The sequence below is a fragment of the Mus caroli genome, unplaced genomic scaffold (genome assembly GCF_978045245.1).
Source record: "Mus caroli unplaced genomic scaffold, Mus_caroli_1 scaffold_7, whole genome shotgun sequence".
Taxonomy (NCBI): domain Eukaryota; kingdom Metazoa; phylum Chordata; class Mammalia; order Rodentia; family Muridae; genus Mus; species Mus caroli.
In genome coordinates, this window is record NW_028227262.1 from 19,054,176 (window position 1) to 19,069,268 (window position 15,093).

Sequence of the window (15,093 nt, forward strand, 5' to 3'; positions counted from 1 at the left end):
AATTCTGTAATTGAAGGAATTTTTTTGTCAAGAAATAAGACAAACTGAATCTCTTAGGAAAACTTCATAAATTAAAAAAGTAGAAAAGAAAGCTATCACATGTGCAGCTTGTCTTTACTATCTACTGACTCTTAGCTCAGTTATTAATGTAAGGGAAATGTCAGTTACAAATGTTTATTGTTTACTAATACATTGATATCTATTATCAGATTGTATCTTTTATGGGCATTAATTAGATCATGTATGCTTCATACTGACAATTTTATATAACCTCCTCTTGAAACATTATGTTTGAGGATGTTATATGTGACATGACTATTTAGATGGAAGGATTTAAAACTGAAACTTTGTATTTTGTCCTCTATGCCTTTTCCTGTGGTTCCCATACCCAAGGGCAAAGTCCCCTTCTTCTTTCCTGGTTGCTTAAGTTACTAAAAATAACCAACTTTTCTGAAGACTGAACCAGAAACCTCAGATAAGAGAAAATACTCAGTATTGGTTTTCTGGGTCTGAATTATCACACCCAGTAAGATCTTTTCTGGTTGAATCCACTTACCTGGTCCAACCATATAGAGGAATGTGTAGACTGAGGCTGTGTAGAGAGGATGGATATCTCAGCCAATTGGAGCTTCATTACAAGAGATATTTCTGTCTCTTGAGTCACCTGCAATAGTGTCTGGGAAACTCTGAGAGTCATAGGACTGAAAAATCATTTAGCATTCATGTGTTTATCAAAATGTGTAAATAATTTTAAAGCAACATTTTTATTTATTCCTAAATCTTTGACTCTTTCTTATTTGAATAGATTGTTTAAATTTTTTTCAATGATTTTCAGTGGTAGCACTTTTACCTAACATTTTTATGTGCTGGATATTTTGAACAAACGGGATATGGCGTTAATACTCCTATATTTTCTATAAACTGCTGTTACCGTTAGAAATAAAAACAATTTTAACACAAATCTGCAAAGGTTTCTCACCTGTAGTGGAACTCGAGGTCACTCATGGCAGGGATTTTGGATGATTAAGTGAGTTAGTCAAACCCCACCCTTTCCCAACCTTCTGTATCATCAGATCCAGGTACCTTCCAATAGGTTGACATTTTAACATTTTCTTTATAAATCACACAGGGACATAATTTTTAAAATAACATACTCTACATATTCCAAGATGACTGAGCAGGAAGTCACTTTCCCAACTGTGAGATTCCATAAGTCTTCAGTGTTGAAGAACCAGGTGAGGCTTGAAGGGACTCAGAAGCCTAGAAAAGCTGGCTTCAAAGGTAAGTGCTTTAAGTGTGTAAAATCACTGTTTTAAAAATGTATTTTAAATTTTTGTAATTTGAAAATATCCTACTGGCTTTTATTGAACAGTAAAATGTTACACTTCATCTGGGCTTAATTATACAGGAGGGTGATAGGGAAGAAAATACTATTAGTTGGAGGGTTATTATATACGAAATTGTTCAAAATTAAGTTTAAAAAATAAAGCAATCAAGTTTTAAAATTAAAAATTAAAAAAGAAAAATATAACCCTTCTTCTACCTTTTAGATGTTTGCTAATGGGGGAATAAATCAGATGAGCTGATTAGAACAATGGGAATATGTAAGAAAAAGTTCTTGGGAATCAAGAAGGGAGAAACAATTAGGAGTTTTGTTTAATTTTGTTTTGTTTCTTTAGTCTAGTAAAGAATTCTGAAAATTTTAAAACTAACATAAAAACAAAAGTTAAAAAAAATTGGAATGTTCTATAGCAACAAACTCCTAAAGAAATGTAGCTTATGCACTAGAAAAAATACTATAGCCTGGAAGAGGTGGAGCATGCCTTTAATCCCATTAATTGGGAGGCAAAGGCAGGTGAATTTCTGAATTTGAGTCCAGCCTGGTCCATGGTTGACTTTCAGGACAGCCTGTCAAAACAGAGAAAACCTTTCTCGAACTCCCCAAAAAGAAACAATACTTTCATGCATGAAGAAAGTGTTTTAATTGTCATAAATATCTAAACTTTAATACTGTCAGACAAACTAGGGTCTGGAAAAACACCAAATGTTCTAGAAAAATAAATTCCTAAGGAAATGAAGCCTATTCATTAGAAACAATACTTTCACTCTTGAAGAACATGTTTTTATTGTCATAAATATCCAAATATATAAAGCCACTATGCAAAAACAGTTGTCCATCAGAAGAGGACATTTCCTCCTGAGAATAATGTTGCAGATGCAGAGAGAGGGGATGAGAGGATTAGTCTGTGTGGGAATAAGTAAACCCTATGGTGAGTTCCTGAAAAAAGTCAAAGAATATTTTTTTATTACTGAAATTGAGAAAATCTCAATTTTTATTCTTTTTAGTTACTCTATACACAGTGGCACAGCTGTACTGCATGCTGCGATTTTTATCTTTTTTTTAATTTTTGATATAATGGAAATCACAGGCATTTGTTTCAGATTCCAAACAACTTATATACACCAAAATATTTAGTATCATATGGATTAATTTTGAACTTACAAGAAGAAAGTGATTCTTGAATTATAGGCACTTTCAAGTATGGTGATGCATACAGATCATGTCTAGAACAACTGTGGTTCCCTACCAGTTCTCAAAAAAAATCCATCCTTCTTTCCTTCCTCCCCAACCTCAGTTATCTCTCTTGGTAGGCTGCATGCCTCAGCTTGATATCTTGTACTTGGATAGTACCTATGCCTTGAGTGCCATTTGAAGAATGCACTATTTTTTCTCTATAGAATTGGGTGAGGGCACATGCCTGTCATCTAGCTGCTTCTAATCTGAGTCAGGTGGATTCACTGTGCAAGGCTCAGACCTTGTTCAAAATTGTGTGAACAACTGTAGGATTTCTAAAATCCTTACATTTTAGGTAGAAATCTACAATCTTGAGGGTACATTTTCAGTCAGTTCATATCGTAGACTTGTGCAAAATTTTCCCTTGTTTCTATGCTACACAAATTGTAATTAGTATTGAGATCTACTCTATTAATAGAGATTTTCTTACTTTGTGTTGCTGATTTAAGTGTGTTCAGTCCCTTGGCAGCTCATTGTGACAGCTCTCGGGATCCTCTGTTCCCTTCGGCTGGTAATTATTGCAGTGCTTGTGACAAAGAGTAAGTAACTGAGATGCACCTTCTTTGAGCTTCTGCCTAGAGAATAGCTTTAGACATGAACTACGCAGTTAAACATACTGTACATTGTTCGGTCTATAGTCAGGAGGGGACTGGTCAGAATCTCTGGAGTTATAATATTTTTTCCTGAAAAACTGCAGTGTTCTCTTCTTTTTCATACCTAATCTGTTAGCTCTGGGACTGTTGAGAGTTCCCCTGTTCTGTCTCATTTTTGGTCATGTTCGTTCTGAGGACTCGGTGATCATCTAATTTCTCAGCTCAGATGATTGAGAATCTAAAATAAATATTTTTTGAGAAACATCTATGCAAAGAATCAATGGCCTTGTTTTTATATTTCTTCAAAGTATATTTTATGCATACATAAAAAAGTTTTCATCTGTACAGAGACATTAAGGTAAGTTTAATTGGATTTCTCTATATTAACAAAGGGAATCACTTTCAGGCTGTGCCAAAACATAACTGTGTATGTGGATATATTACAAACCATATGCTCAAAGAAGAATTGTGCCATTTTAACGTTTTTATTGTTGTTGTTGTTGTTCACATTTTCATAGTGTGCTAAGTATTCACTGAGTATTTTACTTAGAAAATTATCTGCAAATTTGTGCTATAAAATTGAATTGAATGGAAGTTACTTCCACCATAAATTTATTCAGCTCTGTTATTTATTTTACAGTAAACTTAACATAGAGAAAATTGAAGCATCTCTATAATGAGTTAATTGAAGCGCTAATTTATAAATGTTAAAATACCAATGAAAGTAGTGTTATGTGTTGGCTGTCCACATGAAGCTTTTTCTCTAGCTTAAATTTTGATATGTATTTCTTATAAGCATTTAGATTTTATATCTGTGATTAATTTAGTTTTTCAGTATAGTCAACACAAACAAGAAATACACGAAACTCTAAACCACAACCATAATTGTAATAACATGCAAAGTGACATCAACTTAAAGGAAGAAATGTTGAGAAATAAGTCTATAGATTGCAGTCCAGGCGAGGAACTTCTGGAATCCCTCAACAGAGAACAGAAAAGATGGTACAGTGAAACCAAGACAGATTTAGATTCCTCACAAGACACAGGTATGTAGCAGAGGAATACCATGAGTAGAGATTGCATTATTATATATCATTTCTTTTCTGGAAGCTTTGAAGTACATACAGCAGCTTAGGATGCTTGTGATCTTTGGGTTAATCATCTGGGGGTTGCTTACTTCATGTAGAGATATGAAAACTCAGAAATCCATATTTGGATGAGAGGAATCTTACAGTTTCTAGAAGCCAAGTTCTGTTTGGCACTCCTACTGCCCACTGGGGAGGGAATTACAAATCGATACCTTTGATAATTTTGATTTCTTTCTATCTAGCAGAAAATCTGAGTCTCTAACTTTGTTGCTGACAGAATATGGAAGGTTTTAACAAGAGTGTATTTATGAACTCTTTATGCTAAAATGGACTTAGAGCATTTACATGGATGCAGTTATACGAAGAATATTTTGTTTGTGCATGTGTGTTTCCCATCTGACAGGTTTTGAAAGATTTGTACTGTTTGTAAATTGGACACTCCCTGGGGCAGACAAGGGAGTTTAACCATGGTATTTAAATGTTGCAACTCTGCCAGTGACAAAGTGAATGAGGCTGGGAAAATGAAAACATCAAGAGTCACAAGGAACCTTTATTGCCCATGGGAATGACTGATCATTATTACTGACACAGTTTATCAATCATCATTAACTACTTTTTCAAGATTTGTAGCAAAGAGCTCTTGTATATAAGCTCACCACTCTGTGACAGTAGGATGTGATGATTCTCATTAAGTCAGGATTAATATATTTAAAACTGTTGCATTATAAAATCTGTGATAGGAAAAAATAGCTCCAAAACAATCTTTGAAGTATTCCAGACCCATGGAAAAACTTTTGTGCCATTACTTTAAAATAACTTAATTACCTGTCTAGGATAGCATAATGATGTAATCCCTATGAATGTGAGGTTGAGGGAGGAGGATTATAACATTCAGTAATATAAGAACATCCCAGCAATTTCAAGGCCAGCCTGAGCTGTTACACATAGATACCTCTTCAAAGAAAAGTGAAGATTAGAAATAATCTTTCTTAATAGACCATGGGCATTTCCAGCAACTCTCTAAACAAGACATTCATATTGAGAGGATCTTGCAAAACCAACTGAACCCTTTTTAATGTATTCAACTTTAAGCATTTGGACATGTTGGCACAACACTGGTTGAATCAACATGATCAGGAGAACAGACTTTCAACACCAAAACCTTTCTCATTTGTCTCTTATTTCTCTTTAGGTAAAAGAATTTAGCACAGATTTTGGCACAATGCTAAGCGTATAGAAGTGTGTGGATGAGTGTGGGCACAATCATTACTTCATATCTAGAATTCTGTCAGCAGTTTAACTACCTCTGAGTAGCAAGTGCTCATTGTCTGCCTCTGCCCCCTGGTATCTCGAAAGCCTCTGCTTCATAGCAGTTTTTTTTTTTTTTTTTTTTTTTTTTTTTTAAAAAACAATCTCCCTGGGATCACAATGTGTGGCCTTATGCCCAGTGTGTTTCACTTTGCAAACCATCCTCAAGTTCAGTGATGTTTGTCACATAGGTCAGCATCTTGCTTTTGGATTTGCTGTGAGACAGGATGTCATTTTGAAGCCCAGGATGACTGGGAACTCACAATGTAGAGAAGACTGACATGAAAGTCATTGTTTAGCCTTGGAAGGCCTCAAAATGTTAGTGAAGTTCCTGTCTTTCTCTTTGGAGTTCTCATGTCATAGGCATAAATCATCCTGTCAAGATGATTCATTTTCCTTTAAAGGATAAACAATATTTTTGTGTGTATGTGCTTCATTTTCTCTAATGATTCATCCATGATTGACACAGGAAATATTTCTAGATCTCTAGTGGTATTAACAATGTTGCATAGATCATGCATGAGTGTGCAGGGGTGTTTGGCCATTATAGAATTCTACTTTCTGAGACCTATGAGATTTTACCTCTTTAAAAAAAAGAGATTTAATAAATATATTCCTCTGATAACACAATAACAGAAAATAATAAGTTTAGACATTTACCTTCTCTGTTGTAGGGACAGGTGTTAAATACTGGTTCTGCTATGGTATTAAATGTTTTTATTTCATCATGAGCAAAAATACCTGGAGTGGATGTAAACAGAACTGCCAGAATAACAGATTACCCCTTGTGAAGATAGAAGATGAAGATGAACTGGTACTGTAGACGCTCACTTCCCCCTTATTTTCTTAGACTCTGTCTCTAACCCTGAATACTGAGGTACTGGATCCATTTTTGCATTTGTATATGATTTTCCTGTAATGTGAACATAACTGTGGGACACAAGTCTGTTAAGTGGACACTCATTATTACAAAGACACTTGTGTCTTTCAGTCTCCTCCCTTTCTCAGGAGTGTACGAGAGAATCCTTCAGAAAGCATGTCTTTCCCAGAGGAAGTGTAATCCTTTGGTATAGCATCTCCTATTACTGACAGTCATTTATCTCCACTGAGGCCAAGTAAACCCTTCTTTTTTTAGGATTTGCTCTTTGGAACCTTTAAGTGAGTTTGCCTGAGATGAGCAATTAGATGACAACAGAGAAAGCTGTTGTGCTCTCGTCATGTCTGCAAAATGAGATGATATGAGAAATGTGGAATTTAATGGTTGACCAGTTAGCTCCATAGTGATTTCCACTGAAACTGTCCACAATATTTACTGTATAGTATTCCTATGTCCTGAAAAAGGATATCCATCTTTAGAAATGATTATTTAAAAAAAACAAAGTTTTCAAGATTCTGTCATTTCCTCTTTAAATTATTACTTATGAAATCTTTTCAAATATGAAGACTGTATTTTTCTTTTTTTTTGTTTGTTTGTTTGTTTTTCAAGACAGGGTTTCTCTGTGTAGCCCAGCTGTCCTGGAACTCACTCTGTAGACCAGGCTGGCCTCGAACTCAGAGATCCGCCTGCCTCTGCCTCCCAAGTGCTAGGATTAAAGGCGTGCGCCACCACGCCCGGCATTTATATATAAGACTGTATTTTTCTAGAGAAAAAAATTGCAGGATCACCTTGAAAACTTTGTTATTTATAACATGGAATGATAGTTATACATCAATATAATAGATTTTTAAATAACATTCTTAAAGTATATCTGATGTCAAACAATAGTGTAATTTTCCTTTTGATGCAGTAAACAAAACCAATTTCTAAAATTTATTATTATTATTATTATTATTATTATTATTATTGTTATCTGCCTTTATAATACTAGTAGTTGTAGTTGTAGTCATAGTTGTAGTCGTATTTGTATTCATAGTAGTAGTATTTTATTTATTCCTTTTAAATCCTGCTCACTGCCCCCTCTTGGTCACCCCTTCCATAATCCATTCCTAACCATCCTTCTACTCTGATTGGATGGGGGCCCCAGGTATCCCCCCAACCTGGCACAATACATTTCCATCAGTATAGGTGAATGTGCTCCCACTGAGTCTAGACAAGGCAGCCCAGTTACAAGAACTTAACCCATGTACAGGCAACAGCTTTTCGGATAGTGCCTATTCCACTTGTTCAGAACTTACACTGAAGGCCAAGGTGCACATATGCAGGGAGGCTGAGGTCCAACCTCATGTATGCTCTTTGTTTGTGGTTCCATCTCTGAGAGTCCCAAGGGTCTTGGTTAGTTGATTCTCTTGGTCTTACTATGGAGATCCTATCCCCTTCAGAGCCCATAATCCTTCCACCTGTTCTTCCATAGAAGTCCTCAAGCTCCATCTACTGTTTAGCTATGGGTATTTGTATATGTATGATTCAGACTGTGGACCAAGACTCACAGAGGACATGTATGCTAGATTCCTGTTTGCAAGCATAACTGTTGGGACAGGGATTGATGATTTTTCATGGAATGTGTCTCAAGTTAAGTTGGTTATTGGTTGATTATTCCCTTAGACTTTGCTCAAAGCACAATCCCTGTGTTTCCTATAGATGGGATAAGTTTAGAGACAAAGTTTTGTGGTTATGTTGGTGTCCCTCTCACTCCTCCAGGATTCTTTATTGACCACAGGAGGCAGCCTCTCCAGGTTACATAGAGATACAGCTAAGGATAACCTGGACGATTCTTGTGTATTTTCCCTATGACTGGTATCCATCTCTTCTGGGAGATGTTCAAAACCAACCCCCATTAGTTGCAGATTTCCATTCATTCTCATGCCCATCATGCCATTTCCCCTCCCCTCTGCATAGCAGATTCTTAACCATGACTAATCTCACAATTTTCTTTTTCACTCAGTTCCCTCCCTCCATCTACATTATATGATTATTCCATTCCTGCTTCCAAGAGGGACTCAAGCATTCTTGCTTGTGCCCTTCTTTTATCCAGCCACTGGGGTCTGTGAAGGGTATCATGGACACCTGAATTTTATGTATAATATCAACTGGTACATGAAGACATACCCTGAATGCCATTTTTGGATTTGGTTACCTCAGTTATGGTGATATTCTTAAGTTCCGTAAACTTGCCTGCAAAATTCATGATGCTTTTTTTTCATAGCTGAATAGTACTCCATTGTATAGATGTAGCACATTTTCTTTTTCCATTTTTCAGTGAAAGGACATCTAAGATGTTTCCAATTTCTAGTTATTATGAATAAAACTGCTATGAACATATCTGACAAGGAGTCTTTTGGGGATGGTGGAGAATCTTTGACTATATACCCTGGAGTGGCATAACTGGTTCTGGAGGTAGAACTATTGCCAGTATCCTGAGAAACAACCAAATTGATTTCTACAAGTGTTCCCCCCATCAGAAGTGTAGTGGTGTTCCCCTTTCTCCGTATCCTTGTCAGCATGTGCTATCACTTGACATTTTAAACTTAGCCATTTCTATTAGGGTAAGACATGATCTTAGTTTTGTTTTAATTGGCATTTCCCTAATGGCTACGAGCTTTGAACATTTATTAATGTGCTTCTTGGGCATTAGAGATTCCTCTGTTGAGAATTCTTTGCTTAGCTCACGCATAGTAGATGCAATAGAATGAATTGATACATCAGTCAAAAAATGATAAATCTAAAACATGCCAGCCTTAAGTAGGAAGATTTTGAGTTCAAGGAAATCTTGGTTAAATTCAGAGACTTGGTATAACAAAAACAATAACAAATCCTGTCATAAACTGAGGACTCTTGAAGTTTTTATTTTAAATAGCTTATTGAATTGACATCAATTTGGTATAAATAGGAAGGCAGTTTAGAAAATGAATATGGTGGGACTGAGTTGTGGAGGACAGGACAGCAGAGAATGACATAGGGATGCTGGGATCTTTTCCTGCTTGTTCTCTCATCCAACAGATAGAAATTTCATCATATGCAATGTTGTTTTCTTTACAGAAATTCCTTCAGTTCCAGGTTATTTCAGACAGTTACTGGATTGGATTGTCATATGATAAGAAAAAAAGGCAATGGGCATGGATTGACAATGGCCCATCTAAACTGTGAGTTTCTGAACCCTTCACACTCTAACCCTCCCTTGGGGATTGAGAGGGTTGTCTGCAAAGGCTTTTCTCCATTTCTCATGGTTTTCCTCATTTTCTATGGAGCTCAGACATAAGGACAAATTGTATAAGGCAGTTCCTGATCAAGTGTTACCAAAAGAAGATGTATAGTGGAGGAGATGACCAAAAGTGACTTGGTATTGCACACATCTAAGGATGGTGTGTTCTAACATGGGAAGGGCACGAGAAAGTCAACAACTTAAGATGGTGTAATGTGAGGGAATGGTCATGACAGATACAATGACTCTGAGTATAGCAGATATTCATTTGACTTTTTTATTGTTGTTAGCTTATATTATTGCCAGTTATTTGTAAATATAATAGCATGTTTATGTATACATACACATATATTCCATTTAAATGTGTTATATGTGATTCTTAAGTTTATTGTTTACCTATAATCTGTACAATTTTTTTACTCATTACCTTTTTAAATAATATTACTTTTTCTTGAGTATCACATATACATCATATAATATATGAACATATATGCTCCTTCTCCTACTCAAATCTCTAACATGTGCCATTGATAGCTCTTACTTCCGTAACTAACTGTCCAAAGGTGCATGGTGATAAGCCATGCACTGGAACAAGGAAAGCCACCAGTAGCCACACCCTCAATGAAGAATTGAAACTCACTTTCTCAGCAGCTGTCACCTAATGATGATTTCTAAAAAGAACAAATCTTTACAAAATTACTTCTTTTCCAGAAGGCAGAATTTCACAGAGCCTTTCCCCTTCTCTTGTGCTTACATTTTTTAATTTCCTCTTCCCTGTTGTTTTCTGACTCTTGTGGTGGTATGGAGACTAAGAAGTTTATTTAGATGTCTCCTTTAGGGATAAGCACAATAAACACTTCTCCAAAGCACTTTGGACAATTCTGCCACACTGCACTGACTCCCCTCACTGAATAAAGAAGCTTTCTCATGAAGGTTGAGAGCATCACAGTTCTAGGCTACAAATGAAAAATGTTAACTTAACCAGTGACCACTTAGCAGAGAGATTATACAAAGTTCCAACCTAGGTCATCTGACCTTCCCAGTACTGGATATTTTTATTTAGATTACAACACAAAGCATGTGTGCTTCCCGTGGTAAAGGCCTCAGTTCCACTAAGAAATCATTTATTAATCTTATAACATATCTCGCCTAGCAGGTCACCATGGTAGCATACAGTGTCCAGTGCAGGATAGGACTGCTCATACCCTTCTCTCCTGCAACCTGTAGATAGCCTACTAACAATTTGCCTGCCCAGGAGAAGGTTTTTCCATATCGGTTTGAGATTGACTTCTCATGTCTTGATGTCAAAATGGGGAGTATCTTCAGCAAAAAAGCCTTACCACATTGTTATGGAACCCTAGGGCAGGAGCAAAAACCTGTGCAGTGTGGGAGATCTCTGTCAACTCCTTGAGCAATTAGTAATTTCTCTGAAGGTATCCTTTGCCTTGCACTCTGGCTTTCTTTGAAAACCTCATATCTTCTGTAATTGTTATTCTTTTCTAAAGTTTAATTTTTATTTTAATTACATTTTTCATAGAATATATTTTGATCTGTTTCTGTTCTCACACCTTGTTGCTCCCTACCTTCCTGCAGAATCAATGTCATGTTATTTTTCTCTGTAAAACAACCAAAACAAAAGGAAAATAAAATCAAGCAAGTAAATAAACAAACCAAAATCACAATAAGAAAATTTACTCCCCGATAACAAATAGGCAAACACACAAACACACACACACACACACACACAGAGAGAGAGAGAGAGAGAGAGAGAGAGAGAGAGAGAGAGAGAGAGAGAGAAGCACGTGCATGTACAATACTCTAAACCACTGAAGAAAAATGGAGTCTGTTCTGTCTTTGTCAAATATAAGCTTGCTAAATAGTGGTTTTCCTTAAGGCCTACATACATCCTTAGTTTTAGTTTATGCATCCTTTATTCTCTCCTGTTTCTTATTTTCCAGTCCATAATCTTCCTTTGTCCTTGAACCCTCAGAATTCAAATCACATATTTTTCATTTTTATCTGATTTGTTAATTTTTTTGCCATTCCTAAATTTGGTAAATTTGAATATTCAATTTCTCCTCATCCTAAATCCAAAATTCAAAAATGTTTTATTTTGCTAAAGACTCTCCTTTGGAAGTCTAGGTTCCATGTGCTTTCTGTGGATTTCATTCTCTTGCTCTCATGTGACAGGTTCTCATTAATCCAGTCTAGCCTCAAACATCCTACATATTGAAGGTTAACCTTGAACTGTTATCCCTCTACCTTCATTCCCTAAAAACTGGAAGGATGGATTGTGCCCCACAATGGCTGGCTGGATTTATTATTGGGGATCTTTGTTTTGAGTACATTCCTTAGTCAGTTTCTACTTTTAGGGGAAAAACTAGCAACAGTGCTTCCCTGACCATCTGAGGTTTGTCCAACTCCTCCTAACACCTTGACCTGAGGAGAAATCTCATTTCTGTTGATTTATACAAGAGGATCTTAATTATCAATTACTAAATAATTACCTTTTTACTTCTAGTTTTGCTATGTAGCCCATGTGTCGCAGAATGCACAGTGCTCGTGTTTTTGTGGTAATTTGTCTTTGTTCTAATTTTAAAAATTAGCTTCAGTTTTTTAAACAGAAAGTTAGTTGAGGCCCCTAAAATATCATACTGCAGAAATCAGAGTTCTGTTGCAGACATGGAATTCAGTAGATTACTGTGTCTGTGAAGACCCTTTAGCTATGGGGTGGTTAGGAATACAGGGAAAAAAATACAAAAACATTAGTTACAAGCACTCATCTCTGAGTATATTTCAAATATGCCCTTTCTCCTTAAAACACACACCTATAAGACCTCGTTTTGTGTGCCAAACACATCTGCTTTACTATTGTTATAGCATTCTTATTGACAAAATATAAATGTGAAAGCAAGATTGGTAAAATAATTCTTTGGAAATATTGAAAATGAGATTTATCCACTGATCAAACACTTGTGAGTGTGAAATGTGATGTAGAGTTTTGGTGTGATAAGAGACCATTTCTTTTTAATGAACTTAGATGAAAATATTTTCGTGATGAACTTAGGATAAACAGTTCTATATTCTGTATACTTTGGCCTATAGAATTTTTAAAATCATGATTTTTTTTTCAGTGAATGTTCAAAATTTACCAGTTGCCCACTCTTGTCTTTGCTCTTCAGTGACATGAAAATAAGGAAAATGAACTTTAAGCCTGGAGGATGTGTATTTTTATCTAAAACAAGACTAGAAGATACTCACTGTAGTAATTCCTACTACTGTATTTGTGGGAAGAAACTGGATAAATTCCCTCATTAACTTTCCAACCAGAGTTAAAGGTAAAAGTGAAATGTGTTGATCCTTATTTGTTTCTTGTAATGATTCATGACTCCAACAAGCAAGTATTTTGATTACAGAACATAGTCTGCTGTGAAGAGAAACAAAGCTGCAAGAGCATTGGGACTGTTGTCTTGTATCTATCTTGACAGAACAGAGGCCATTTTCCTTCCTGTTGGAGACAGGACACATCTACTGTGGTGAATGTGTACCCTTTGCCCTAAAGCCTTCAGAATTGTGTACTTTCTGATTGCTTAAACTCCTATAAAACTGAATAAAGAACCCTCCACACACACACCCAAAAAAAAGACAGCCTGAGTTTCCATTAATGATAAGACAAATTGTCCCATGTGCTGGGATCAAAGGCGTGTGCTGTCACTGCCAGTCGAGACAAACTGTCTCAATTGAAAGTACAATTAAGAGAAGAAATTTCCTTGTACGCTTCGATTTCTCATGTTAGTTGATTACCATTTTGTTTTGTTTTGATTTTTGTTTCATGTAGAAGTTTTTCTCAATGGTATAAATGATTCCTTTGTCCATAAAATATAATATAAAACTTGGTGAACATTTGCAAGGGTAGGTCAAGGATATGTGGAATAACTTTTACCCAAATCATCTGTTGTCCTATCTACCCACTTTAATTTATATATAATTTTAGGCCTTATAAAAAAGGTGGTAATACTTGAAGTTTGCTAAATGTAGTAGATTACACTGTGATTCTGGCAATTAATAGGCTAAGACATGATTGTTGAAAAATGAATATAGCAAGAGCCTAGGTCATAGAATCAAAAACAAACAAACAACATTGAGGCACATATGTTCCTCATTTTATTCTAGGGACAATACTTTATATTATACAAGTATACCCAAATGATTAAACTCAGGACAGTTAGTATTGATACAGTAACTTGTTTTAATCTGGGAGCCCATGTACCTCTCCACTGACTGGATACTGCCACTCTGGATGTTTCCTCCATGTTCAGGTTCAGGTGCACTCAGTGATGGTGTCATTATAATGTCTTTTTGTCCTAAATTTGTGTGTGTGTGTTTTCTGGGGTTGTGGTTTATGTTTGTTTGGGATGTTTTTGTTGGTTTGTTTGTTTGTTTTTTCTGAGACAGCTTTTCTTTGTGCTACCTAACTGCTCTGGAACTCCTTCTATAGGGCTGATAGGAACTCAAATTCCTTTGCTTTTGCCTCCTGAGTGATGAGATAAAAGGTGAGCTTGTGGTTTTTTTTAAACCTTAATATTTTGTAAATGAACTTTAGGAGTGAGACAATGAAGTACAAAAAAAAATAGACCCACCTTGCACAGGGGCCATGCTAATGTTTTCGTATCATTCCAATTTTCTATATGTGCTGCTGAAATTGATAAAATAACTTTGGAAAACAATCTGGAAGTTCCTCGGGTAATTGAAAATAGTTCTACCTGAAGACCCAGCTATACCACTACTGGGCATATGCCCAAAACATACTCCAACATATAACAAGTACACATGCTGCACCACAGAAATGGGAAACAACCCAGATGTCCCTCAACAGAGAAATGAATACAGAAAATGTAAATGATACATTCATACAATGGAATACTATAAAGCTATCAATGAGTTCATGAAATGCACAGGCAAATTGATGGAACTAGAAAATATCATACTGAATGAGGTAACCCAGACACAAAAGAACACACGTGGTCCCTACTCACTGATAAGTGTGTATTAGCCCTGAGGCTCAGAATACCCATGGTACAACACACAAACCGTATGGAGCTGAAGAAGATGGAAGACCAAAGCATACCTACTTCAATTCTACATAGAAGGGGGAACAAAATAATCACAGAAGATAGAGGGAGGGAAGGAGGGAGGGAGGAAGGGAGGGAGGGAGGGAGGGAGGGAGGGAGGGAGGGAGGGAGGGAGGGAGGGAGGGAGGGAGGGAGGGAAAAAGCAGGGCAGGATCAGGTAATGAATGGGATAGGAAAGAAGTATATATGGTCAGGAAATCAAATAAAAATACGTAGCATTACCTAAAATATACTCCAATATATCACAAGGAAATCTTC

At 36.2% G+C, this 15,093-nt stretch overlaps 1 protein-coding gene across 4 annotated transcripts in view; it reads left to right on the top strand.

Moving 5' to 3' along the window:
- The first annotated feature begins 1,169 nt into the window (after window positions 1-1,169).
- LOC110295957 (killer cell lectin-like receptor 5) overlaps window positions 1,170-15,093 on the top strand; it is a 65,513-nt gene continuing 51,589 nt past the window's right edge. The window contains exons 1-6 of one of the 4 annotated variants that reach the window (XM_085839575.1): window positions 1,170-1,281; window positions 3,025-3,118; window positions 4,009-4,214; window positions 6,239-6,378; window positions 9,541-9,644; window positions 12,886-13,021. In XM_085839575.1, coding sequence (XP_085695701.1) covers window positions 1,170-1,281; window positions 3,025-3,118; window positions 4,009-4,214; window positions 6,239-6,378; window positions 9,541-9,644; window positions 12,886-13,021 — 792 coding nt within the window. Of the gene's footprint in view, window positions 1,282-3,024; window positions 3,119-3,995; window positions 4,215-6,238; window positions 6,384-9,540; window positions 9,645-12,885; window positions 13,022-15,093 lie in introns of those variants that run through there. The other 3 variants (XM_021164457.2, XM_021164458.1, XM_085839574.1) reach the window with 3 other exon arrangements.